The sequence below is a fragment of the Marmota monax genome, unplaced genomic scaffold (genome assembly GCF_021218885.2).
Source record: "Marmota monax isolate L192 unplaced genomic scaffold, Marmota_monax_Labrador192_F-V1.1 WCK01_AAM20220418_F8-fsc00319, whole genome shotgun sequence".
Classification (NCBI taxonomy): Eukaryota; Metazoa; Chordata; class Mammalia; order Rodentia; family Sciuridae; genus Marmota; species Marmota monax.
Genome location: NW_026692103.1, coordinates 282,385 through 307,447, shown reverse-complemented (window position 1 = coordinate 307,447; position 25,063 = coordinate 282,385). Strand labels below are relative to the sequence as shown.

General features: G+C 35.4%; 1 protein-coding gene across 6 annotated transcripts in view; it reads right to left on the bottom strand.

The window, feature by feature from the left end:
• Nucleotides 1-25,063, bottom strand: part of Tlk2 (tousled like kinase 2) — a 167,353-nt gene that overhangs the window by 21,181 nt on the left and 121,109 nt on the right. For 5 of the 6 annotated variants that reach the window (XM_058584889.1, XM_058584891.1, XM_058584892.1 and 2 more), the window contains 7 exons: nucleotides 23,057-23,167; nucleotides 18,974-19,110; nucleotides 11,065-11,217; nucleotides 8,359-8,425; nucleotides 6,937-7,034; nucleotides 4,785-4,866; nucleotides 408-499 (listed from right to left, as the gene is read on the bottom strand). In XM_058584889.1, coding sequence (XP_058440872.1) covers nucleotides 408-499; nucleotides 4,785-4,866; nucleotides 6,937-7,034; nucleotides 8,359-8,425; nucleotides 11,065-11,217; nucleotides 18,974-19,110; nucleotides 23,057-23,167 — 740 coding nt within the window. Of the gene's footprint in view, nucleotides 1-407; nucleotides 500-4,784; nucleotides 4,867-6,936; nucleotides 7,035-8,358; nucleotides 8,426-10,066; nucleotides 10,142-11,064; nucleotides 11,218-18,973; nucleotides 19,111-23,056; nucleotides 23,168-25,063 lie in introns of all 6 variants that reach the window. The other variant, XM_058584899.1, reaches the window with a different exon arrangement.

The window sequence follows — 25,063 nt, the reverse complement described above, 5'->3', positions numbered from 1 at the left end:
AAAGTAATAACTGGAGTAGCAAAGAGCCCCACTCAGAGCTCCCCAGGGTCCCTAGACCACTAAAGAACACTCTCACTTGGTTTCTACAGACAAGCAACAATGTTTTCCAAGGCTTTGTTTATTGGGGCTATTTTTAGTCACAATGGAAGGGGAATTATGAGTAGAGGTTTTGGATTAAGGGAAATCTGTATTTAAATACCAGCTCAGCCACTTCTTAAATGCTACTCAAATTCAGTAAATATCAGTTTTCTCATCAGTAAGATCAGAGTATATTTGCTCTCCTAGGGCAGTTAGGAGGATTAAATGAAACAAAACCAACATCAATTCATCTAAACCTCTTAGCACAGTGCTCAAACTCTAGCTACTACTACTAAATTTTGAAAAATCAGAAACTTAAGATCACTCACTTGTGGTAATTCTCCTTTTTTTCACCTCTCCAGTTTTTATTTAACTGGTGAATTCTCACAGCTACGTATCTTTGCTCTGTTAGATCAAATGCCTATGAAAGAAAAGGAATAAATTATATTCTAGATAAATGCTACAAGAATTACAGGGAACTGACTTGAAGCTTCTACTTAAAAGAGCAACACAAAGTCTAAAATACATTATTAAATAAAAACTGCAGCAAATGACAACACATCACATACTTGCTTTGGTGTTACAACCATCTTCTTGAAACTTGTGATTAGATAATTTAGAAGTCTCAAGACACACTGGCACCAAGGGGTTTAGAAAACAAACCCAAGCATATACCACAAACAATCAGCCCATGCCTTCACAGCCTTTTCCCAAAAATGCTCTTTCTGGAAGTCATCTCTCCTCATTTGAGACCTTCCTCCCTTAGGTTGTCTCTTGTCCCTCAGTGATTCTGGGACTTCACACTCTTCAACAGTAAGTCTTACCACTTTTAAAAATCCTGGAACACATACTGCTTGCTTCCTGGAGGGAAAGACCCTTCAGAATACAATTCTTAGGTATGATTACAAAATCACCTTGTAATTTGGTATATTGTTTATTAAATAAAAACAGGGGAAAAATGCCTAAATGTTGGATGAATTGAGTTTTTAATCGCAATAGTTGTCAAAATCACACTAAGTCACTTTTACAACACTGTCCAGAAAAGAGGACAGGCCTTCCCACAGAGACCACCACTGCTAGTAATCCTGAATCAGCCAGGTGGTAGGTACTATGTCATGGGGTAAAAAAAATTTACAGATGAGTTGTTGAGAAGTTGGGTATAAATCACAAACTGATAAACTACTATTTTAAGACAACAGTACATTTCTTCCACATATAAGAGTTTAGTGAGGAACTCATCCGAATGAACAGTTCTTCTTAGTTTTAAAGGTTCATCCTAAAAGCTTACTACTTCAGTTCCTACACCGTTACCACCCACTTGCTACCTTCCATGATGTACAAACAGATGAAGTCAACAGGTGAAAGACACACTGTCTAGAACAGAGGTGATCACTTATCACATATCTCTTACAGTGTAAGCCCCACTAGTGAAGCACAGCACGCAATAGGGGCTGCTTATAAAACGGGGCAACTTCTCATTTGTCAAAACAAGGATGGTTTAAATTAAAAGCACCATTCAATTCAGACATCATCTTATTTCACAGAAATAAAACTTTTGAAGAACTATTTTTCTTACAGTTTGAAGTCCACCTACAAGCATGTACGTTATCAAGACTTCATTATAGAAAACCATTTCAGGTCACTGAAAACCAGGTTAAATAGCTCCTAGTCTGTAACAGCACTAATACCACTGCAAGTGTCATTTTTTTTTCCAACTACCACAACTTATCTTGAATCCCAGTCATTTATCACTTATATGAGAAGGACTTTAGGAGAGTGGAGGACAGCAAAAGAATAACTACATGAAATGTACATATCGCTGTAAGAAGCATACAGATTGCAGAAAAATCAAAATGTCTGAAGAAACGCACTAGGAAAAAATGATCATGAAGTCACTCAAAATACCTGAGAAGTATTAAGAACAAATTTTGATAATGATAATTGTAACAATGAAGGAAAAATTCATTTTCTGAGTCTTGAAATAATATTTGCACACTTAAGTTCACAGCAACATTATTCACAATAGTCAAGAGGTAAGAGTAACCCAAGGAACCAACAAAGGAGAAATGGATAAATGAAATGGGGTACATACATACAATGGACGATGACAATTATTATTATCACTATTTGAAGACAGGTTCTCACTAAATTACTAAGGCTGGCCTTGAACTTGTAACCTTCCTTCCTCAGCCTCCTGAGTAGCTAGGATTACAGGCATCCACCACCAAACCTGGCTGGAATATTATTCAATATTAAGAAAGGAAGGTATTCCGTCACATGCTATAGTATGGATGAGTCTTAAAGACATTATGTTAAGTGAAATAAGCCAGTCATTAAAATAGACAAACATACATTTTATGATGCTATACATAAGATGTATCTAAAAGTAGTCAAGTTCATAGAAACAAAGTTATAAAATGGATACCAAGGGCTGGAGGAAAAGGGAGTTGGTAATTAGCCAAAGTTTCTGAAAAGCTCTGGAGACCTGTTTCACAATGTTATGAGTGTACTTAATGCTACTGAACTGCATACTTAATAATGGTTAAGCTGGTAAAGTCAGTGTTATATTCTTTTTCCAACAATAAAAAAAACTTACAAGCAATTTGTAAGCAAGAATGAAAATAATCCAGGGGTAAAGAAGCACACCTGTAATCTCAGTGACTCAGAAGGCTGAGACAGAGGATAACAATTTTGAGGCTAGCCTCAGCTGCTTAGTGAGATCCTCTCCAAAAAAAATAGAAGAAGGTAAAAAAAAGGAAGGGGAGGGAAATTTAAAAAAAGTAAAAGGAAGGAATGAAAACAAAAGTTAATATAATAGAATACCCTAATAGCAGACCCTAACAGTAGATTTCGTCAACAAAATAAAAAGTTGATTCTTAGAAAAACTACTAACACTGAGTAATCTCTAGTTTATCAGTCAAGAAATACAAAATAAATATAAGAGAAAAAGAAGTATTGATGTATGGATTTTTAAAAAATCTAGATGAAATAGAAGATTCTTAAAAAATTAAATTGACTTAAGGAGAATAAGAAAATCTGAAAAGATCTGTATCTATAGAAGGAACTGGGAAAAAAAAGGGCAAATGTTTCCTTCCAAAATGACACTCACATAGGTGATTTTAAGGGGTCAGCTCTAACAAACTCAAGAAACCAACAACTCCCGAGTAGCGCAAAATTTCACAACTCGTGCTAGGAAGCTAGAATAACTATAACATCAAAGTTCGCCAAAGCTGCTTGGAAACAAAAAGATGACTATGGGCCTCCAGTCAGACTTATGAGCACATATTAAGAATATGAGGGCTGGGGCTATAGCTCAGTAGCAGAGTGCTTGCCTCACATGTGTGAGGCACTGGGTTCAATACTCAGCACCACATAAAAATAAGTAAAATAAAGGCATGTTGATTATCTACAACTAAAAAAAAAAAAAAAACCTGCATGTTTTGGAAATAATGACAACTGTGCAACACTGTCAATTTACTTAATGCCACTGATTTTACACTTAAAAATGGTTAAAAAAGAAAGTTTCATTTACACACACACACACACGTATGTGTGTGTGTGTGTGTGTGTGTATAAAATCATATTGGGGCTGGGGATGTGGCTCAAGTGGTAGCGCGCTCGCCTGGCATGCATGCGGCCTGGGTTCGATCCTCAGCACTACATACAAACAAAGATGTTGTGTCCGCCGAAAACTGAAAAATAAGTATTTAAAAAAAAATTCTCTCTCTCTTTTAAAACAAAAAATCATATTGAAAATTAACGTTTAAAAAAGAAAAATGGTAGAACTAGTTTTTACCTGAAACAAAACAATTTATTTTACTTAAGAGATTTCTCACACGTAAATCCATATGGGCACAACATAAATCATAACAGAGAATGATGTGTCTCAGGAAAGAAGGAAAGGTGTGCAGTGAAGACCATTTGCATTCTATAACCAAGTGCCAGAAACATGTAGATAAATTACTGGTGAACACAATATAGATCTGGAGCTGTCTGAACCCCCACTTAGTGCAAATCAATCTGGACGTTCTGGAGTTGGCACTTTGCTGGCCCCACTGAATCACTCTATGTGAGGATACTCCTGAATGCAGTGCTGCTAAATACTCTTAGACAAGAGCTTTATTAAAACAAAAAGCTAGTTTTCTTTTTTTTTTTTTAAAGAGAGACAGAGACAGAGAGAATTTTAATATTTATTTATTTTTTTTAGTTCTTGGCAGACACAACATCTTTGTTTGTATGTGGTGCTGAGGATCGAACCCGGGCCGCACGCATGCCAGGCGAGCGCGCTACCGCTTGAGCCACATCCCCAGCCCCAAAAAGCTGGTTTTCACATAAGAAATAACTGGCACATCTATTTTGTTTAAAAAAATTTATGAGAATAAAGGTAACACATACTCATTTCTAGCAAATTCAGATGAGGCAGAAAATAAAGAACCAGACTAAAGATCACCGTAAGTCCCACCACCCAGAAATGAGTCTGGTATATAGTTACTTATTTTTCAAGCTTGAAAACAGAGAAATATTAAATCCTACATGGTCACTTAAATTTACTAAAATCAGGCTTCTCAAAGATACAGGTTCTTAAAGCTTCTGGATTTCAACCAGTATACATCAACTCACAGTTATCACTATTCTAATATGTTCTCCAAATTGGTAATAACCAAAAATCTAATCCTACATCTTCGCACCCAGTTGTTCATACTCACCTTGTAAACTTCACTGAAACCTCCTCTACCCAAAAGATGTAACAACAAATATCTGTCATTTAGCGTTGGATGATCTTTAAATCTGTGGAAAGAGGGAACGTATAACCATCCTGAGGTCAAGGACTATAGCATTCCATATTCACAAAGTTCCTAGACTATCTAACATATCACACACATGATTTTAGCTGATGATGATAGTCTGACATTATTACAGTGAACTTTAAGCTAAAAGTTACATAGAACACAGTATATTTATAATAAATAGTCATAGTGGTGCTAGTCTCAGTGTGGCCACAATTAGACCTTTCTTGATCTCACTCCCTTTCTGCCCTGCTACAAAGTAAGGGGAAATACTAGTTCCTTAGAACTAGTTAGAGGGATTTTTCAAATAATGCTATCTGGTGCCTCCAAAATTTGTTGAGTCATATGTTCTCTTCATCATTTCAAAACTCTACACACTAAAATTCCAAAATATTTTATATGGCCTTAAAAATGGGTAATTATTAAGTAAGTTATATGTTCCATGTGCATTCATTTTTCTCTAAGATAAAAAGTCTATGATATAACTATGTTCCCCATTAAAAAATTCCATTTTATGTCATTTACTAACAATACAACAAAGAAATAAATTTGTTTAATTTTGCCAGATCGTGGCAAAAATAAATTTTAGGAGTATTTTTATTTGGTTCCAATCTTGGCCTATTAATCCTGAAATTATTTCTATTTTTAAAAAAGTAGCATGCCTGTGGGGAGATGACATTACTTCATAATTGTTTAGATTAGAAAGACTCAAATTTGGAGCTGAGGTTGCAGCTCAGTGACTCTCTTACTCAGTTATTGTCTCCTGGTCAAATAAACTTATTTTCTCTAAACTTGTTTCCTGATCAATGTATTGAAGATGATGGTGTTATTGTGAGCATTAAATATTAGATTATCAGAGCGCTTAGTGCTGTGCCTAATACACAGTAAATTCTCAGATATTGGTAACTGCTGGTGCCTGCCATTTGGCAGAGGAACAGTCCATGGCTCATGTTGGCTTAGTGACAATATATAAGCTGTGGATATGAAAAAATGTTTCAGAGTCAGAAATGTGGGAAAGAACAGATTAGTGATAGAAGTCCTTTCTCACTTAAAGTCCACTTTTCCTATATTCCATACTTTCAATGATTTATAAAAAAAGTTGTTACACTGAATGAAACCAGGTTTCATCTCAACCTAATATTCTTCCCACAGTACCATACTGTGGCCCATGCTTCCCTTTCTCAAGGATCCACAGGTAAATGTGAATATGTAATATAGTCCCCCCTATTTACAGTTGCAAAGCTGTATCATTTTATTGACTTCTACTCATGTAAAAAATCCTATTATATTTGGATCTCGAATGTTCCCTAAAGACTCATATGTTAAAGGGTTGGTTTCTAATTGTTGGCATATTGGGAAGTGGCAGAAACTTTAGGAAGTAAGGCCTACTTGGACTTTCCCTTGAAGGATATAATGGGAGCCTGGCACTCACACTCTTACTATTCTCTCTGCTTTCTGATTGCCATGAGCCATGAACAGCTCTATTCCATCATGTTCATCCTGCCAAGATGTTCTACTTGCCAAGGCCCTAAGTGATAGGGTCAAATGACAGTGGACTAAAAACTTTAAAACTGTGAGCCAAAATCTTTCCACCTTTTAAATTGTTTATGTAAGGTATTCTCTAATGGCTACAGATAGCTAACACAAATATTATATGCACACATATATATTTAATATATAAGCTTAGTATTATAATACTAGTATTATTAGTATTATTATCATATATAATACTAGTATTAGATATACTAAGCTTACATATTAAATATGACATATATCTATATTTAAAGCAAAGCAGATCATAATTTTGCTAATGAAACTGTATTATATTCTATGAAAGAACTAAATACACTGTGGAGTCACTTATCCCCCCCCACCACCTTTTTTTCGGTGGTGCTGGGGATGAACCCAGGGCCTTGATGGGGATGAAACCAAGGCAAGTGTTCTACTACTGAGCTACATCCCCCAACCCATTTTTCAAATGCATACTCGGCAAAAACATTACTCTAGACCACTCAATTCATGTCAGAAAGTGCTCAGCAATCTCCAACCCAATATACCCCAAGTTACTTACTGTGAATTATCTTCATTATGTATCCTTTTTAGTTCCCTGATATGTAGATTTCTAACCCTTTCTAGCCTTTCCAGCTCTGCCTGGATCTCTGCTTCCTCCTGAAATAAAAAGGGAAAAAAGAGCTCAGGGTACAGGGTACTTCTACCTTTTCAGAGTCTTGTTTCAAAAATTGTTAGGTATGCCTATTATTTATTTATTTAAGGAATTGAACCCAAAGCCTCACACATACTAGGCAAATGCTCCAGCATTAAGCTATACCCTCAGCCTAACAATAGGCTTTGCTCTTGTGAAAAGCTAATGGAAGATGTTTTACACTGAGAAAAATATTTTAAAAACTAGAAACTTAATCATACAAATAAGCCTCTAGCAAATAATAGATAAAATCTAAACTACAGAGTTCAGTAGGAAAAGCAAAAGTCACCTTCTTCTTCTTGACCACTCCCTGTAACCACTGTTTCTATGTAAGTTTGTAAAAATATTTTATGTATAAACATAAAGTCATGCAAATACTTTTTACAAAAATCAGGTTCACCACCTGCTTCTCTTCTTCAGGTATGGATTATACTTGGTACCTAAATTCCATTAACTTAAAAAGATTTGAGAACCCAATAGAAAAAAGATATGAAGCTGGGCACAGTGGCACATGCCTGTAATCCCAGAGGATTGGGAAGCTGACAAGTTCAAAGTCTCAGCAACTTAGCAAGGCCCTAAGCAACTCAGCCTGTCTCAAAATAAACAAATTAACAGGGCTGAGGATGTAGCTCAGTGGTTAAGCATCCCTAGGTTCCATCCCAGGGAGGAAGGAAGAAAGGGAGGGAGGGAAGGAGAAAGACCAATTTGTGGATAAAAAACAAATACACAACAACAGCAGTTTATTAAAAGCTTATTGACCACCATCACTATAAATAACATCTACCAATAATGTATGAGCTATTGAATTTAAGATGTGACAAGATATATCTAAAATATCTCAATGAACAGAATCAATTACAAATTCTGTTAGGTGCCTCTGTGTTAGAATATGGTTGGTCCAACACCTTCCCTTTAGCTAGGTTAGTCAAGAAAATAAGAGACACTGAGTGATTTAAAATATTCCAAGAGTCTTAATATCTATTTCAAACCATCTGCTCCTGTATGTTTTATTCAATGCATAACCACTTGGGAAGCCTTACAATGTATATACACAGACTTATCCACTAATAGGTCACACTGAAGGAATAAATACTGTCATTGGGTGACTAGAATTGACTTGAAAATCAAAAGATGAGTCCCATCATTATACAAGACATGACAATGAGATTATCTATTCAAGACTTCTGCAGTACGTGAAACTACTTATTTGCTTAAATAACCAAATAACTTCCATACCAAACAAAAATTAGAAATCACACTTCTCCAGGCAGATTTCCTCAATATAGTTACCTTTTTAAGATGGCCTAATCTGAGTTTAAAGATTTCTTCTTGTTCATGGTATTCTGCTAATGTTAACCTGAAAAGTAATGGTAGAAATTTCAGTAAATTTTAAATAATAATGACTTTTTAAATAGAAATATTCAAGTATGCTACAAGGTAAATTTGGACTCACAGATAAAATGACTAAAAACCAATTTATTTTGCATCCTCTGATAAGAGAAAACTTTTGTGATTTATTAGATGCACTATGAAGAAATGCTTCCAAAGTCAAATGCTTAATTCATAAAAATGAAAAAAATAACTGAGCTATAGTTTATATTATTTTGTGAAAATGAGTTTTGTTTCATATATTGCTCAGATGAAAACCTATTGAAGAGACAGATCAAATAATAAGTCTAAAAATCTTCAAAGGGAAAAGCAATAAGCCAATGAATTTATTATTCATGATAACTTATATCTTGACAGTATAATAACAAGGAGAAAAAACAGGGTTAAAAGAGTCCAAGATTTGGATGCTGGCCATGTGACCTTTGGCAACTAACGTCAACTTCTTCAACTCAGTTTCCTGAAAATTAGGCAAGTAATAACACCTATCCAACAAAGTGCTGTGACTTTAATGAGAATGTAGAAAGAAGAATATAAAAAATGTTATTTAAACCAATGCTCAAAGGGTAAACTTGATGGGGTAATTTCTCAGTTCATGTTTCACCAAGTCTAATCATATCCTCCTATTTTAAGAATGAAGAAGTAATCAGTGTTCTAAATCTCAAGGTTTAGAATATTCTAAATAGCAAAAGTGGAAACAAGTTATCCTATCCAGCAGAAAGGGCTACCAAAACAAAAACAAAACCAAAAACAAAACTCTTAAGGCCTAACTCAAAGAAAATAGAATGATTAAAAAGTAGTACATCCCCCTGAGCTGTTAAATTTATCCTCTCAGCAGCAGAAATATCTCCATCTATTAGTCTACTTCATACCAGTAAAAAAGGGAAAAAATGAAAAATCATAGTTAAGAATTCACTCTGAAACAGATTCAGTACCAGGAGAGGATAAAGTGATTCACTTAAGAGGCCTGTCTTTGGCTTTTGGTCAAGGGTCAAGTCACAAACATTCTAACTAAAAAAGTGAACTAAAGGCCTCCTAGCTTGGATTTTACACAGGACTCCAGATGGCAACTACTCACTGACATACTATTGGCCTAGACTGAATTCTAATTATGGTTCAATGGCAAAAACAAAAACAAAAAACCCCTATCTCGTTTTTATCATTCCTACGCCTATGGTTTTGTGTGTTAGCACAAAATAATTTCCAAGCAATGCTAGAGTGAGAGTCCCTTCACAAAATAAACACAGGACTCAGAAAACAATGACCAGATTAAATCTGTCTGAAGACTCTTTCAAATCTGGGCCTTTTTGAAAGGAAATAATTTTTAATTGGACTTTAAGTTTTAAAACATTCAGTTATAAGGTGAAATATTTTCCAAACTTAGTTTACTCTGCATACTTTATTTTTTATTTTTATTTTATTGTGTTGGACAGAATACATTTATTTTTTTATTTTTAAAAAACACCAAATGGTATATTGCTGAGAATCGAACCCAGTCACACATGCTAGGCGAGTGTTCTACTGCTGAGCCACAACCCCAGCACCCCCATCCCGCCCCGTACTGTACATACTTTTTAATCACTATTCTCTATACAATTACTAGTAAGTTTACTCATCTCTCCTAAATAAACTGTGAACTCCTAAAACTAGGGTTGTATCCTTCAACTCTATATTCCCACAACACGGCCTAACCTAAAATAAGCATTTAATGTAGACTTACTAAATGATGTCAAAGAAAAGACTTCCCAACACATCAGGTATGTATGGGTGAGGATTGGTGTTAGGCCATCTTTCTCACTGGAATAAGGAATATGCATGTCTGGGATGTCATGGACCTTTAACAATGCTGTAATACAAGTAGTATACTTGAAGTGGATAATGGGTTACAATGTTTTTGTGAACTGATGCAAAAACATAAAAAAGACAAAAGGCATATTAGTCAATAAGTTATATAATATACCTTTTATTTGTGGCTATCTTAGAACAGAAAATTTACTTTCAAATAAAGAGAAAAGGAGAAAGGAATAGAAAAGAAAGACATTTGTGCTCAGGATTTTCAACCCCTCCTATACACGAAAGCTATGTAATAATTATTGACTGGCAGAGCAAAAGATGACTATGCTTCAATTTAAGATACTTGTATTTTCCCTAGGTTTTCAAAACTGGAAAAGACCCTAGTAAAGTATGAGTTACTGGGAAAGTGTTCTTTCCTAAAACAACAGTTTTTTTTTTCTTGGCTTACTCCTAAATTTACAACTGTTAACTAAGTGCTCTTTTGACCAGTAAAGGAGCATTCTTTAGTTTGAAATAGTAGCCATGTAATCACCACAAGACAACACCAATTTACCAGAACTTAGAGTCACACATAAGCAATCATATTTGTGATGGTTAGACAAAAATCATGCTGTCAAGACGTGACATTATTTCTCCCTCTCATTCAAAATTCTAAGTGTAGGACTAAGAAAGTCAGTTAATTTTATATGGTTTTTATGAGTTGGGCAAATCCATTAATGTGATGGGAAAGATCTCAAACACTAGGGACCTCTGTAATTTATATCTGTCCCCAGTGCCATTCAATAAGACATTTGTTCACATCAATAAAGAACATACGTTTCATTTTCAGCTCCGTTGGTCTTGCTCTTCCGTTGTTTCTGCTCATTGGTTGCTGGAGGGGCTTGACCCATGGCAGGAGGTTTCCGCTTTGCTAACATTTTCCGTTGTCTTTCTATCTCTTCCCTCTGTGAATTTATCCTTTCCTGTTGCCTAAAGACATAAAATATGTGCACAGAAGAAGAAAGTAAAACAAGTTCTTACTGCTAAGGAACAAACACAATTTGTCACCTGGATATTTGATAAACTTCAGAAAAACATAAGCTCCTTAAATTAAGTAGAGATTTGCCTTTAACCTTCAGATAGTAAGAAACCAAATAACTAGTGAGAGATTATTTGGAAAGAAGCTGTACTTTAAGACAATAGTTACGTCTTAAAAGGAGAGGGAAAGTTAACAAGAAAAAAAAATACCAAATTTCTAATATGAACTTACTTTCTGACTCCAAAGAAAAATTTTCTGATTCCTTTTTAGCAGTTATGAAAACAACTCTAGTATGAATCCCTGAAAAGAGTTGTTTTTAAGAAAAGACGATACAGACTGTCCCAAGTGCCCTTTTATTTTTTGTTTGGATTAAAGCTTCCTCAAATTTAATTTACAAAGAGATCAAGCTTGCAGAATGCTAGACAAAGTAAACAAGACTTTCTTTTTAGGAATATCACTACTCTAAGTGAACCTCTAGCATCCCCCAAATCATCTCCACTCACTGAGCAGGGTGACACACCTAATCTAAACTTTAAAAAAGCATATTCAGAGAAAGCCAATGAAGTATTACTAGCTGTGAAGTTATTAATGAAGTAACTCCTTAGGGAATGGTATATAAAGTGAAACAGTATAAAATGTATTTTATAAATCTTCAGATAATTTAATACTATTACTATTGGAGTACTTACTAATAAGATGTCTTATTTTCCTTTAAAAAAAGAAATCTACTCGTAGAACATCCCTATAAAGGTTTTGAGTTTCAGAGATTTTCAGATTTTGGATTAAGAATGTTTTGACCTGTACAGTCTATGCAAATATTCTGAAATCCAAAAAACTATGAAATCTGAAATACTCCTAGTCCCACGCATTTCAGATAAGGGATATTCAACTTATAGTTTAAAAATTAGGAACCAATAAAAATTCTATTATAAGAAAAAACACTTTTGTCTCATGTATTCCATCACCAAACAAATACTAAGGCTTACAGGCTTAAATATAAAAGTATACCAACATTTCAGATTAACCATTTACAGGCTAACATCTTTAAATCACCTATTACAGTTGATAGTCAAAATTCCCTTTGCCTTCTCTCTCTCTTTCTACAAGTCTTTTTTTCCCATATTCTTTTCTGGAACCAACGATCAATCTTGCAGAATAATGAAATCTATTTTTTTTAATACCTCTTCCTTGAACAATGCAGTTCCATATTCTTATAGAATAGCAACCAAAACAAAACAATATTCCTCTAGGTTTGATGCCATAATATATATAATTTATGCTACCATATGTAGAAGGGTAATAGTACAAGCAAGGTTAAAATAAGCAGAGTATTACAAACAAACATCTCCTTGATTCTACATGAGCTAGAGATCACTGATAAGACATCAATTTAACAGTAAACTGAATGTTTTCATTCAAGAGTTTTGTTTCCCTGAAAAATCTGTATACTATTAGATATGCTTTTTCCTACTCACCCCTCTCCCCAATATATAAAATTTGTGACTTGAAAGAATTCTGGGTTGAGAGAGAATCCTTAGCTAAAATTGTAATGTTCCTTCTGCATCAATGAATGTCCTTGAGGAAAACCTTTACCTTATCTGAACATAAGTTTCCCAATTTAAAAAAAGGGAAAAACATTTTTAGCTCATATCTCCACCTTTTTAGGAGGCACCAAGTGCAAAGCACTCTGAACTCCCTGGAAATAGTTACACATTATGAAGTTTTAACTATAAACTACAGTGGCCTAGGAAAATACCACAACATTATGCCTCAGAGGACTACCTGTGCTTTGTAAGCTTCAGATTTCAGAAATCAACTTTATTATTTTCAGGGAGAATCCACACATTTATCTTTTCATGTTCAACAAGAAGGTAGCCCCACAGCCATCATATAGATGAGTCATATGCATAGAATACAAAGATTCCAAAACACCTTTAAGGAACTCTTAAGCTATTCTGAGAAAGAATGAAAGTTGATTCACCAAAGATCAGTGTTATACAGATTTCTATACTGACTTAGCTCATTTTATTTTTTGAGACAGGGTCACTAACATTGCTGGGCTCCACCTTCTGATCCTCTTGCCTCAATCTCCTGAGTAGCTGTGATTACAGATGTGTGCCACAGTGCCCAGCTCTCTACAACAATTCTTGATATTCTTAAAACTGTTTAGTTATTTATACAGAAGAACAAAAGTCATCTAATGAGAATCTTCATTTAGGCTTATCTGAGGAGTACAAAGTCCACACTATCTTGATAAACTGTTAACTTCTCTTAAAATAGGAATCATGTCTTTCCAACTCTTACATCCTCTAGCACATAAAACAGTACCTTTCATGGAGCTGATGCTTAAATGTTTCATGTGTAGTATCAGTTTTAGAGAGTACTTGTCCTACAACAAGCATGAAAAGAGTATTTCTTCTATCTTCTATAGAAATTTTGAATACCCAATGAATTCATCTCACTGAAATCTAAATAATTCTATTAAAGTCCTAGTCCCGGTACCACAGAATATGACCTCACTTCATTGAAGTAATTAGTTAAGCCAGGCACAGTGGCACATACCTGAAATCTCAGTGGCTCAGGAGACTGAGGCAGGAAGATCACAAGTTCAAATCCAGCCTCAGCAACTTAGTAAGGCCCTAAGCAAATAACTTAGCGAGACTTTACCTCAAAATAAAACATAAAAAGGGCTGGGGGTGTAGCTCAGTAGTTAAGTGCCCCTTGGTTAAATCCCCAATGCTAAATAAATAAATAAAAGGGGGAGGAGGAGATCGTGCTGCCATAGGGTAAGCCCTTAGTACAAAATGCAATATGCCTGGTGTCCTTAAAAGAGAAGGAGCAAGCTGGGCATGGTGATGCAGCCTGTAATCCCAGAGGCTCAGGAGGCTGAGGCAGGAGGATCATGCATTCAAAGCCAGCCTCAGAAACTCAGTGAGGCCTTAAGCAACTAAGCAAGATCCTATCTCTAAATAAAATATTTTAAAAGGGGGGGCGGGGCTGGAGATGTGGCTCAGTGGTTAAGTGCCCCTGGGTTCAATCCCTGAACCCCTCATCTCCCCCCACCCCACCACAAAAAGAGAGAAGGAACAGAAATACATAAGGAGAACCCCATATGAAGATGAAGATAAAGACTGAAGTTATGCAGCCACAAGCCAGGATCTCTGGAAGAGGCCAAAAAGGATCTTCCCCATATGCTTGCCACTCTTTCACTTTTGACTTTCTGGTCTTGGGAACTGTAAAAAGAATAAATTCCTCCGTAGGGGTGAGGTGGTGGTGGTTGGGGGCTGGGGAGTGGGGTCTGGGGTCTGGGGTTGTGACTCAGTGGTAGAGCCCTCACCTCGCATGTGAGGCCCTGGGTTTGATCCTCAGCACAACATTAAAATAAAGGTATTGTGTTCAACTACAACTAAAAAATAAATATTAAAAAAAGAAAAATGAAGAAATTCCTATATTTTTGTTGTTGTTGTTTTGTGATACTCAGGATAGAACTCAGGGCCTCAGGAAAGCTAGCCAAGCACTCTATAAATGAGCTACATTCCCAATTCTTTTATAAAATCTCTTTTGAGACAGGATCTTGCTAAATTCCCCAGGCTGACCCAATGATGCAATCCTCCTGCCTCAGTCTCCCAAAAGGCTGGGATTATAGGCAATTTCTGTTATTTTAAACCACAAGTTCATGGTATTTTGTTACAGCATCTCAAGGAAATGAAAGGGAATCTTCTATAGCAAAAGTGTATTTCAGATCCAACCACACTAGCAATAACTAGCAGAAGAATGAAAATAAAAACAAAAAACAAATGCACAAATTTTCAGACATTATTGAAGGAGGAAAAAGTCTTTTTTGGTTTTTTTTAAAGAAGACCTGTATGAACGACACACGAACATCTCAGAAGAGAATTTTTTAAAAATCCCCAGGCTATATTTTGTATATATTGGGAACTGTGAAATGGTATGGCTTATTCAAGCAAGATCTGACAAGAAAATCAACAAAATGAATGGTCTCATTATGGATCATATGACTAAGAATCAGATGGTTCACTAGAAACTGCTTTAAAATGGATAAGCCCCATACACATCAGAATACCAGGATTAGCACTGCAAAGCTATAAAGTTTAATTTGTTCCCTCTGATATTCCACACTTAAATGATCAAAATTTTGTAGGGATGTCAGATTCTTTAATGTTGTTTATTTCAATATAAACAAAATCTTAGTCAAGAATTTTTACTGCTTTACCACTGAGACATTTGAATTTTTTTAAAAGATGTATTGAGCTGTAGTGGTGTATGCCTGTAATCCCAGTGGCTTGGGAGGCTGAGGCTGGAGGATCGGGAGTTCAAAAAGCCTGCCTCAGCAAAAGCCAGGCACTTAGCAACCCTGTCTCTAAATAAAATACAAATAGGGCTGGGGATCAAGTGCTCAATCAAGTTCAATCCCCGGTACCAAAAAGAAAAAGTATTGAAAAACACTAGTATACAAGACCACTTTTTAAAAACAAATAAATAAATAATACACACGCTCACACACATTTTTAGTTGTAGTCGAACACAATATCTTTATTTATTTTTATGTGGTGCTGAGGATCAAACCCAGCCCCTTGCAGATGCTAATCGAGGGCTCCACAGCTGAGCTAGAACCCCAGAACACCACTTTTGAAGAATAAAACTATTTTCAACTGGTTCAAACATACTTTGAAAGCAAAAATTACTAATATGGCCAGAAATGTACAAATCTGGTATCATGTGCCTATTGGAAAACTTTTTGTTTTAGAAAACTAAAGAGCATTCAAAGGAACAAAGTAAGAACCAAAGAACTGTGCTAAGGCTCCTGATGAGGCTGTCTGATTATCTGATCCATTTTTTAAAAATATCTTGAAGTTTGCTAGACACAGCAGTGCATACATATAATCCCCAGCTACTTGGAAGGCTGACACAGGATGATCACAAGTTAAAGGCCAGCCTGGGCAACTTAGCTAGACCTTGTCTGAAAAGAAAAAATTAAAAATGCTGGAGGTACACCCCAGAGGAAAAGCACCCTGGGTTCAATCTCTAGTACTACATCCCCTCTGCCCCTAGTCTTGAAGTTTGTCTCTTCACATAAAACCTAGCACTGCTGTCTGTTGTTCAGCTACTTCACCTACTAAACTTCTTTACATGTCATGAAATGTCTTATGCACAGAATTGTTGCTTGTGAAATTATCATATATAGTGCCTTTTACAACTAAAGAATTTCAATTTGGGGGGCTGGGGTTGTTGCTCAGTGCTGGAGCGTGTGCCTAGTGTATGTGAGGCACTGGGGTCAATGGTCAATCCTGACACCCATAAAAATAGATAGATAGATAGATAGATAGAGAGAAAGAAAAAACAAAGGTGTCCATTTGTAACTAAGAAAAAATTGGATTTTTACTTTGAAAGTGAGAAAGATAATTTATTGAAGCAAAACATTAAGAAATAAGAGATTTATAATTAAGAGACATCAGCTGAAAATAGCTTTCCAAGGGAAGAGATACATATCCTACCATTTAGTTTTAGATCTATGAAAAACATTCTACCAACCCACAGGAAACAATTCTGGTCAGGTATCCCATTGACATGGTCTTAATTTGCTCTTATAATACAATTATCATTTTGTATTCTGATTAGTATAAGATTTCTAGATCCTTCTGGGTATTATATTGTTTACAGAGCAATAAGATAAAATACTGCTACTTCCAGCAAAACCCTAATCACTTCTTAAAACTAATTACATTTTATATCTATAAAAACCCACCACCTTTTTTGAGTCAATGTCTAAAATGACATTTAACAAGGCAGTCACTGTAGAAAGGTGGTAGGAGCAATCAGGACACAGTCTGAGCTTTGCATGACTTTGGCTACTAATAAAAATATAGAGGTTTGTTGTTGTTTGTTTGTTTGTTTGTTTTGTGGTGCTGGGGACTGAACCTAGGCCCCTGTGCACTCAAGGCAAGCGCTCTATCAACTGAGCTATATCCCTAGTCTGAAAATATAGGTTTTAAACATTTTCTGCTACTGTCCTCACAACTCTGGAAACTGGACAATTTTCTCATCTCAGTCAGGGTGCCATGAAATGGGTGTCATACCTTACTTTGGAGTGACTGCCCTGGTGCACCTCAGCTACTACCAGGCTCCAGTGCTTATAGTTCAGAGCAGACGCTGCTCCAAACCTCTGATATCTACCCTAACTGAAGTCTACTTTCCTTTCAGGGTATTTTCTGACTTAATAACCTCCTCTTATACCAAAATTTGAGGCATATTTGTGAAGTGAAAACGCGTTTCAACTAAGTTGGAGGTTAAGGTTCCATATACAAAATAATGACTACTAATGTGTAATTCAGAGGTTACTTATAACAGATTATTAAAAATAGCATCAATATTTCTTCTTTCTAGGGCTGGGGGTATAGCTCAGTGGCAGAGCACTTTCCTAGCATGTGTGAGGCACTGGGTTTGATCCTTAGAACCACATAAAAATAAACAAATAAGATAAAGGCATTCTCTCCATCTACAACTACAAAATAAAAATAATAAAAAATACATAAATAAATAAAGGTATTGTGTCCATCTACAACTAAAAAAAATTTTTTTTAAATTTCTATTTAAAAAAAATTCTATTTTCTTTCAGGCATAAACTGTATTTACATCTCATTATTGCTCAAAAGTAACCCCACACTAATTTGTATTCAACAAGCTAATCAATCTCTGGAACCTTCCAACTCACTGTGATCTGTAGAGAAAAGTTGGAGAGCCCATGATTAAAAATATAATGTTTCCACTTGCCCTCAAGTTTCAGGTGGAAATAACCTAATAAATCAAAATAAGTAAGATATGCTAAAAGGTACTACAACTAGAAGATATATAATTTTTACAGTTCTGAGCTAATAACAGCTATTCACAGAGTCAGAATTTTAGGATTTTAAATATTATTTCCCTCTTTGGAATAAATTCCTGAATGTTTGACCCAAAAGTTATGATAAAGAGTTCAAGTTGCAAGACTCTACCACTCTACCACTGAGCTACAACCCCAATCCCTGATCACTCTTTAAAGAGCCTCAGGGACATGTTCTATAAGGATCTTCTATGGTTTTCTTTTGTTTTATACCTAACTTAAAAAATCTTGCCATGGGCCCTTACCCATTTCATTTTTCTGTGGGCCCCAAATAAATGCTCAAGAGGATCCTCATGAAAATCCACTACTTAGGGATGTAGCTCAGTAGAACAGTACTTGCCTAGTACGTGTAAGGCCCTGCGTTCAAACCCCAGTACCACACACAAGCACAAATACATTACCTAATTAAAATATCAATACTAGATTTTTCCTTCCTTACCTTCATCAATTTTTGTTATTCTAAGCTTTAATGAAGAACTCACTTTCTATTCCTCTGATTACTTGTCATTTTTTCAGGACCTTTTCTAATTCTCTACATTTTTTAAAAATATTTATTTATTTTTTAGCTGTAGATGGACACAACATAATGCCTTTATTTGTAATGTGGTGCTGAGGATTGAACCCGGGTCCCGCCCGTGCTAGCGAGCGCTCTACCACTGAGCCACAATCCCAGCCCCCTACATTTCTTTATACAAATGGTAACTAAACTCAATGAAAAGATGACTATGACTACTAGGATTATTAATACAATTAACAGAAAACTTGAAAAATCCAAACTTTTCAATTAATCATGACAATTCACTTACTTGATAAGGTTCTGGAAAGCATAACCATCTGTCCACTGTTCAGTAAAAGAGGCCCCATGCCGGACAGTAGTAAAGTGGCCCAATCTCAAGCGGTCCTGCATGCTCTTATCTCTACATGCCATCTTCTCTTGTTTTGACTTATGGGAAAAGGATCAAAAAAAAAAAAAAAAAAAAAGGAATTCATCATCAAATTAGCACGGAGACAGACACTTTTTAGAAACTCAAAATTCTAAGATTTTCATGGAAAATATATTGAAAAACCACACAACATCTCAAAACAGTCAGTAATGACTCCTCAGATGAAACAGTATTCCCAAAGTAGACAGGATATGCTAGTGAAGAACCGTGAATTCTTCTTTGGTAAAATTTCTCCCATCTGCCTAGTCTTTTTTATCTTATCAGCATATTATATTTGCACCACAGCAATGCCCAACTACTAAGCTGTTTCTTTACTTTCAGTTTCTTCTCTCCAATCTGTTCTAGAGACCTGCTATCAATTCATCTTCTTAATATATTACTTTGAGGGATGGGTACATAGCTCACCAGTAGAATGCTCGCTCGGCATGGCCAAGGAAGGCCCTGAATTCAATACCCAGTACTGAGAAAAAAGTAAGAAAATCACTTTGCACACTTCCACTCTGATGCGCCAAACCTTCTATGGCTACTGTCTCCCCAACTCTAGATTCTGACATGAAAACATCCTCCATTCCTCTACTGAGCATGGAAGATCAAGTGCACCTCCCCACAGGGTTCCTATTCCAGGACACTTTATGTACTTCTGATTCTTGAGGACTTCATTCATTACATGACAGGAATTATAAGACCACTTAGTATAAAGTATGATGTTTATGGCCAAGAGGGGAATACAACCATTGAATTTCTTGATCTGTAATTCTAAGTACAAACTCTAATAAAGAACTTATAGGAAAAGAACAAAGTACTGTGAGAGATAATATCATGGGATACACCTACTTGAAATGTCCTATGCATTTTTAATTATTTATTGTTGGCAGCACTGGGGACTGAACTGAGGGCCTCGAATATGATAGGCAAGCACTCTACCACTGAGGATATTACCCAACCCTTGTTTTATTTTATCTCATTTCATTTTATGACAGAGTCTAAATTGCTTAGGCTGACCCAGAACTTGCAAATCTCCTGTCTCACTTTCTAGAGTAGCTGGAATCACATGCATACACCACCATGCCTGGTTCTACTGTGCATTTTAACTTTATTTTTGCCTCACTCGGGTCTTTATACTGACCATTAAGGTTACCACCGGGTGACTGTGGGTCATCTCCTGGAAACTGGTGTGGTTTGGAGACAGGGCCTCACTAAATTGACCAGGCTGGTCTTGAACTTGTAATCTCCTGCCTAAGCTGTACTATGTATTTTTAATGGACAGGCAATATAAACCTGCAGTTGTACTTACCTAAAACATCTTTCTTGTAGCTTCCCCCAATTAGTGCCCTGCTTTTGATTTCCTTCAGCCAATTTCTTAATAAAACTGCTTACTTGAAAAGGTTTCTTTGTGAATGTGAATGTATCTTATTCCCCCCACCCCACATAGACTATTAGCCCTCTGGGGATAGGAGCCATGTTTTATGTTTCTTAGATCCATGCATGTTGTTACTTATATGGTGTCAATTCTTTTTCACTGCCAAGTAGCATTCTATTGTATGAACAAACCACAAGTTGTTTACATATTCACCTGTTGCTAGACACCTGTGAACAAAACTGCTATAAATATTCCTGTACAAATTGGTTTGTGGACATTTGCTTTTATTTCTCTTGAGTAAAAACCAGAAGTGGTACTGCTGGGTCAAATGGTAAGCATATAAGTGTATATATTTAATAATAAGAAATTGCCCCAGATAGGAATGGTAGTACACGCCTGTAATCCCAGCAACTCGGGAAGCTCAGGCAGGAGCATCACAAGTTTGAGACCAGTCCAGGGAACTTAGTGAAACCCCGCCTCAAAACAAAAAATGAAAAGGATTAGGGATGTGGCTCAATGGGTTCAATCCCCAGAACCACCATAAACAAAAAAATTGTCCCAAGTTTTCCAAAGCAGCTATACAATTTTACATTCCTACTAGTATAAGAAATTGGGACACCAACACATCTATACCAGCACTTGATACTGTCAATGTTTTTACTTTCATTATATGTATATAATAATATGGTTTCACTTGGTTTTTTTGTTTGTTTGTTTTTGTTGGTCCCAAGGAATATTCTACTACTGAGCTACACCTCCAGAACTTTAAGTGTTTTTTTTTTAAATTTTGAGACAGGGTCTAGTTACATTGCCAAGTCTAGCCTGGAACTTGTGATCTTCCTGCCTTAGCTCCAGAGTAATTCAAATTATAGGGTGTGAACACCATTGTATTCAGCCTACCATGGTCTTAGTTTTGAGTTTCCCAGATGCCTAATAATGTGCAGCACCTTTTCATATGATGACCATTTAGATATCTATAAATTTTTTATAAAGTTTCTGTTCAAGATTTTTTTGCTTGAGCTGGAGTGTAGCTCAGTGGTAAGAGTGCTTGCCTTGCATGTGTGAAGAGCTGGGTTCGATCCTTAGCACCACATAAAAATAAAGGTATTGTGTTCATCTGCAATTAAAAATATATTTTTTTAATATTTTATTTTATTTTTCCTCTTTCTTTTTTGGGTAGTGCTGGGGATTGTACCCAGAGACTTTTATATGCTAGGCAAGTGCTGTATCTCTGAGCTACACTGCCACCTCCATCTTTTCAGATTTTTAATTTTTTTTAATTATAGGAATCTTTACATATTTTTATTTTAAAAACTTTTAATGTTATTAATATTTCCTCTCAATCTGTAGTGGCATTTTCATTTGTTTCTTTATACTCCAGCATGGTATACCGGACATTTGATAAATACTCATATTTAGAAAACTGAATTATTTTATAAACAAATCTAAATTATCTATTATTATTAACAAATATAAAATTGTATTTTTCTATGATAACTGAGGAGATGGCATTATGTTTGTTTTTTTGTACTATGCTACTCAGTTTAGTACAACTGGATGAATCCATGTTGATTTCAGGAAGAGTCCTGAAATTTTAAATACATTCTCTGTATTAACATGTTAATATTATTTCTCTCTCTCATGAAAATGTAACAAAGTAATTTCCCTTCTATAAAACTGTTTAATAATTAAAGAAATGAAGCAAAGTTCTTCCTAGTATCTTTGATCTCAGTAAAATAATCCCTTTCATTTTGACTAAGACTATGCTCCTTTAACCTTTAACAGCATTCCAAATTTTTCAAGAAAATTAACCAGTAAAATGGTCAATTCTCCAGCTCATAATCTTTTAAGAACTTCATTGGGAAGTACTGACATTTTAAAACTTCTAAGAAATAGTTACTAATAACTACTAAAGGCAGGCTGCAACTAACCAATTACTATAGTAAAGGAATATCCACCAATTTGTAATCATATGCAAAAATATGACAACTTCATTTTTTTGAAGCACAAAGCACTTAATTATCACATTATTATAAACAAAAGGAATTCCAAATATCTTTGAAAGAAAAATCTCACTATCATTAAATGTTTATAAATAGTAATAATATACTCACTTCAATTAATCAGATAAACATAAAAATTTAAGATTGCAAACCCTAGGTTAGGGGCATGGCTCAGTGGTAGATGCTAGGCTAGCATGCACAAGGTCAAACCCCCCAGCACCACAAAAAAAAAAAAAAAAAAAAAAAAAAAAAAGTGTGGGGGGGGGCGATCAAGAAACAAACCAAACTCCACTAGAATAAGCTGTCAATATCATACTCAAAACAATTAAACAGCCAGAAGGTATATCCCTCTTATCACTCCGGAGGCTAGGTCTGATGTCCATGCAAAGAAACCGGAAGCAATGGTGCACACCTGATGTTCATGCAAGGAAAATAATTCTAATTATCAAAAAACAAGAAGTCTTTTTCTAAAACCCCTATTTTACAAAATATTTTCATCTCAGGTAAGAAGTAAAAAGCCACTCAATGACATACATTATGTATCTTGGAATACAGAGCTCAGGCCACCATTAATGCACTAACCTTTTCTATAAGGAGTTTCTTGCTCATTGTGACACATCTATTTAATCGTTCCTTGTATTTTTCTAGCATCTTTTGCTGTTCATCAATCTGCCTTCTCAAATCACAGTTGGCCTTCAATGGAAAAACATGTTTTTAATTAGCTCCAAAGAAGACAGATTAATAGAAAAGTAGTTTCTAGGGAAAGAGAAAAATCATTTCTGTTATTAAATCAAAATCAAAATTTAGATTCAAAGAGATAAAAGTAACCAAGTCTTTTTAAAAGGTAAATAATTCATCCTTTTAATCTTACTTAATATATCTATTCATCAATAATGAATTCTGTTGTTAGAAATAGGCATGTTTTTCTACTAATCATATTTTACTCCTCCCAATACCCAGATACAACTCATTGTGTACATCACAAGTGTTTAAACCATCACAAAATACAATAAAATTTAGAAAAATCCATGACTATTTAGTGTGAGGGGTGATTAACAATATACATATTAAATACTTACTGAAAGTGATTAAGCACTTACAAAAAAGTACAGAATATTTTCTAAACCATATAATGTTCTTTAAGTTCAATTTGTCCTTTGCTTTCTAATTCCTATTTCTAAAGAAAAAGAAAGGTGAATTTTCATAAATGATTCTTACCAGAGAAGCCAGGCACACCTGTGCCCACCTAACACAGAACTAACCGATAGGATCTAGTTCAAGAATGCTGGAATGTAAATGCACAGTTTAATTAGCTGTGGTCAGGGGCCTACAGAATAGGCTAAATATTTTGAAAAATTCAAGCCTCCTTACAATAACAGAGAATGTAAGAACTACTAAGCTAATATCAAATTTGACTTGCAACTCCTGAATTTATTCTTCTTGGATTAAACAAAAGATCTGCACTTATTTGGCAAATAATGCTGCCTTATAACATCCTTGAATTGTGAAAAAAAATCTATTATTTCCAAACAAATGATTCAAGCACTTCTGAAACTGTACAAAGCACAAAAGGAAGATATTATAGGACTCTCACTTTTTGAGACTTTTCAGCTTCATCTTTAAAGTGACCTGTATGAAACAGCTTCATCTTCAAATGGTTCTATTCTCCCCATAAACACAATGCTTCACTTAGTTTTTCTCAGGACTCTAGTCGTAGAGACCATATTATTAAAGATGAAAAAGTACAACTATATTGTACTTTTTGACAAATGTGACCTATTCATATTAAACAACCTATAAGAAGCTAAGATGATATAATAGGTTTTTGTTTCTTTGTGGTAATGGAGATTCAACCCAGAGATGTTCTACCACTGAACTACATTTCCAGCCCTTTTAAAATTTGTATCTTGAGATACGGTCTCACTCAGTTGCCCAGGCTGCCTCAGCCTCCAGAGTAGCAACCATGTAATGTTTATGTGAAATCCAATCTACTTTTAGAAGGTAAATGTTTCCTCGAAATCTGAAATCAAGTAAACAATTACAATCAATTAACCTCTGGCAGTTGAGAGTTTTAAAAGTTCTAAATGTTTATGGTTTCTGGACTAACAACTTCTATGAGTTTATGTTTAAAGTGGAAACTGGCTAATAGTGCCCAGCACAGCCATACCCAACATCTGACAAAAAAAGAAAACTCGATCAATGACTGATTCATTTTATATCTGAAAGCAGATATAAAAACCTATGGTCTCTCTCCTTGACTGCCTATCCTCTAGATTCAAAACACAAATTCTAACCAACTTGAAAAAAGGGCAGTTGGACCTCTGTGTCTTTGTTTTTGCATGATCTATTCCCTTACTACTAATCTATATCCATATAAAAGTACAACCTTCAAAAAACAATGGAGTAGGAGTTGGGGGTATAACAAAATGGCAGAGTCCATGCTTAGCATGAATGAGGCCCTGGGTTTAATCCTTGGCACCCGCCCCTCACCACCACCAAAGGCAATGGAGTAGAGGGTGAGGGTGAGTTAAGGAAGTATACTGCCTTCTGAATAATGAAAATAAACTTTAAAAACAAACCAACAAAACA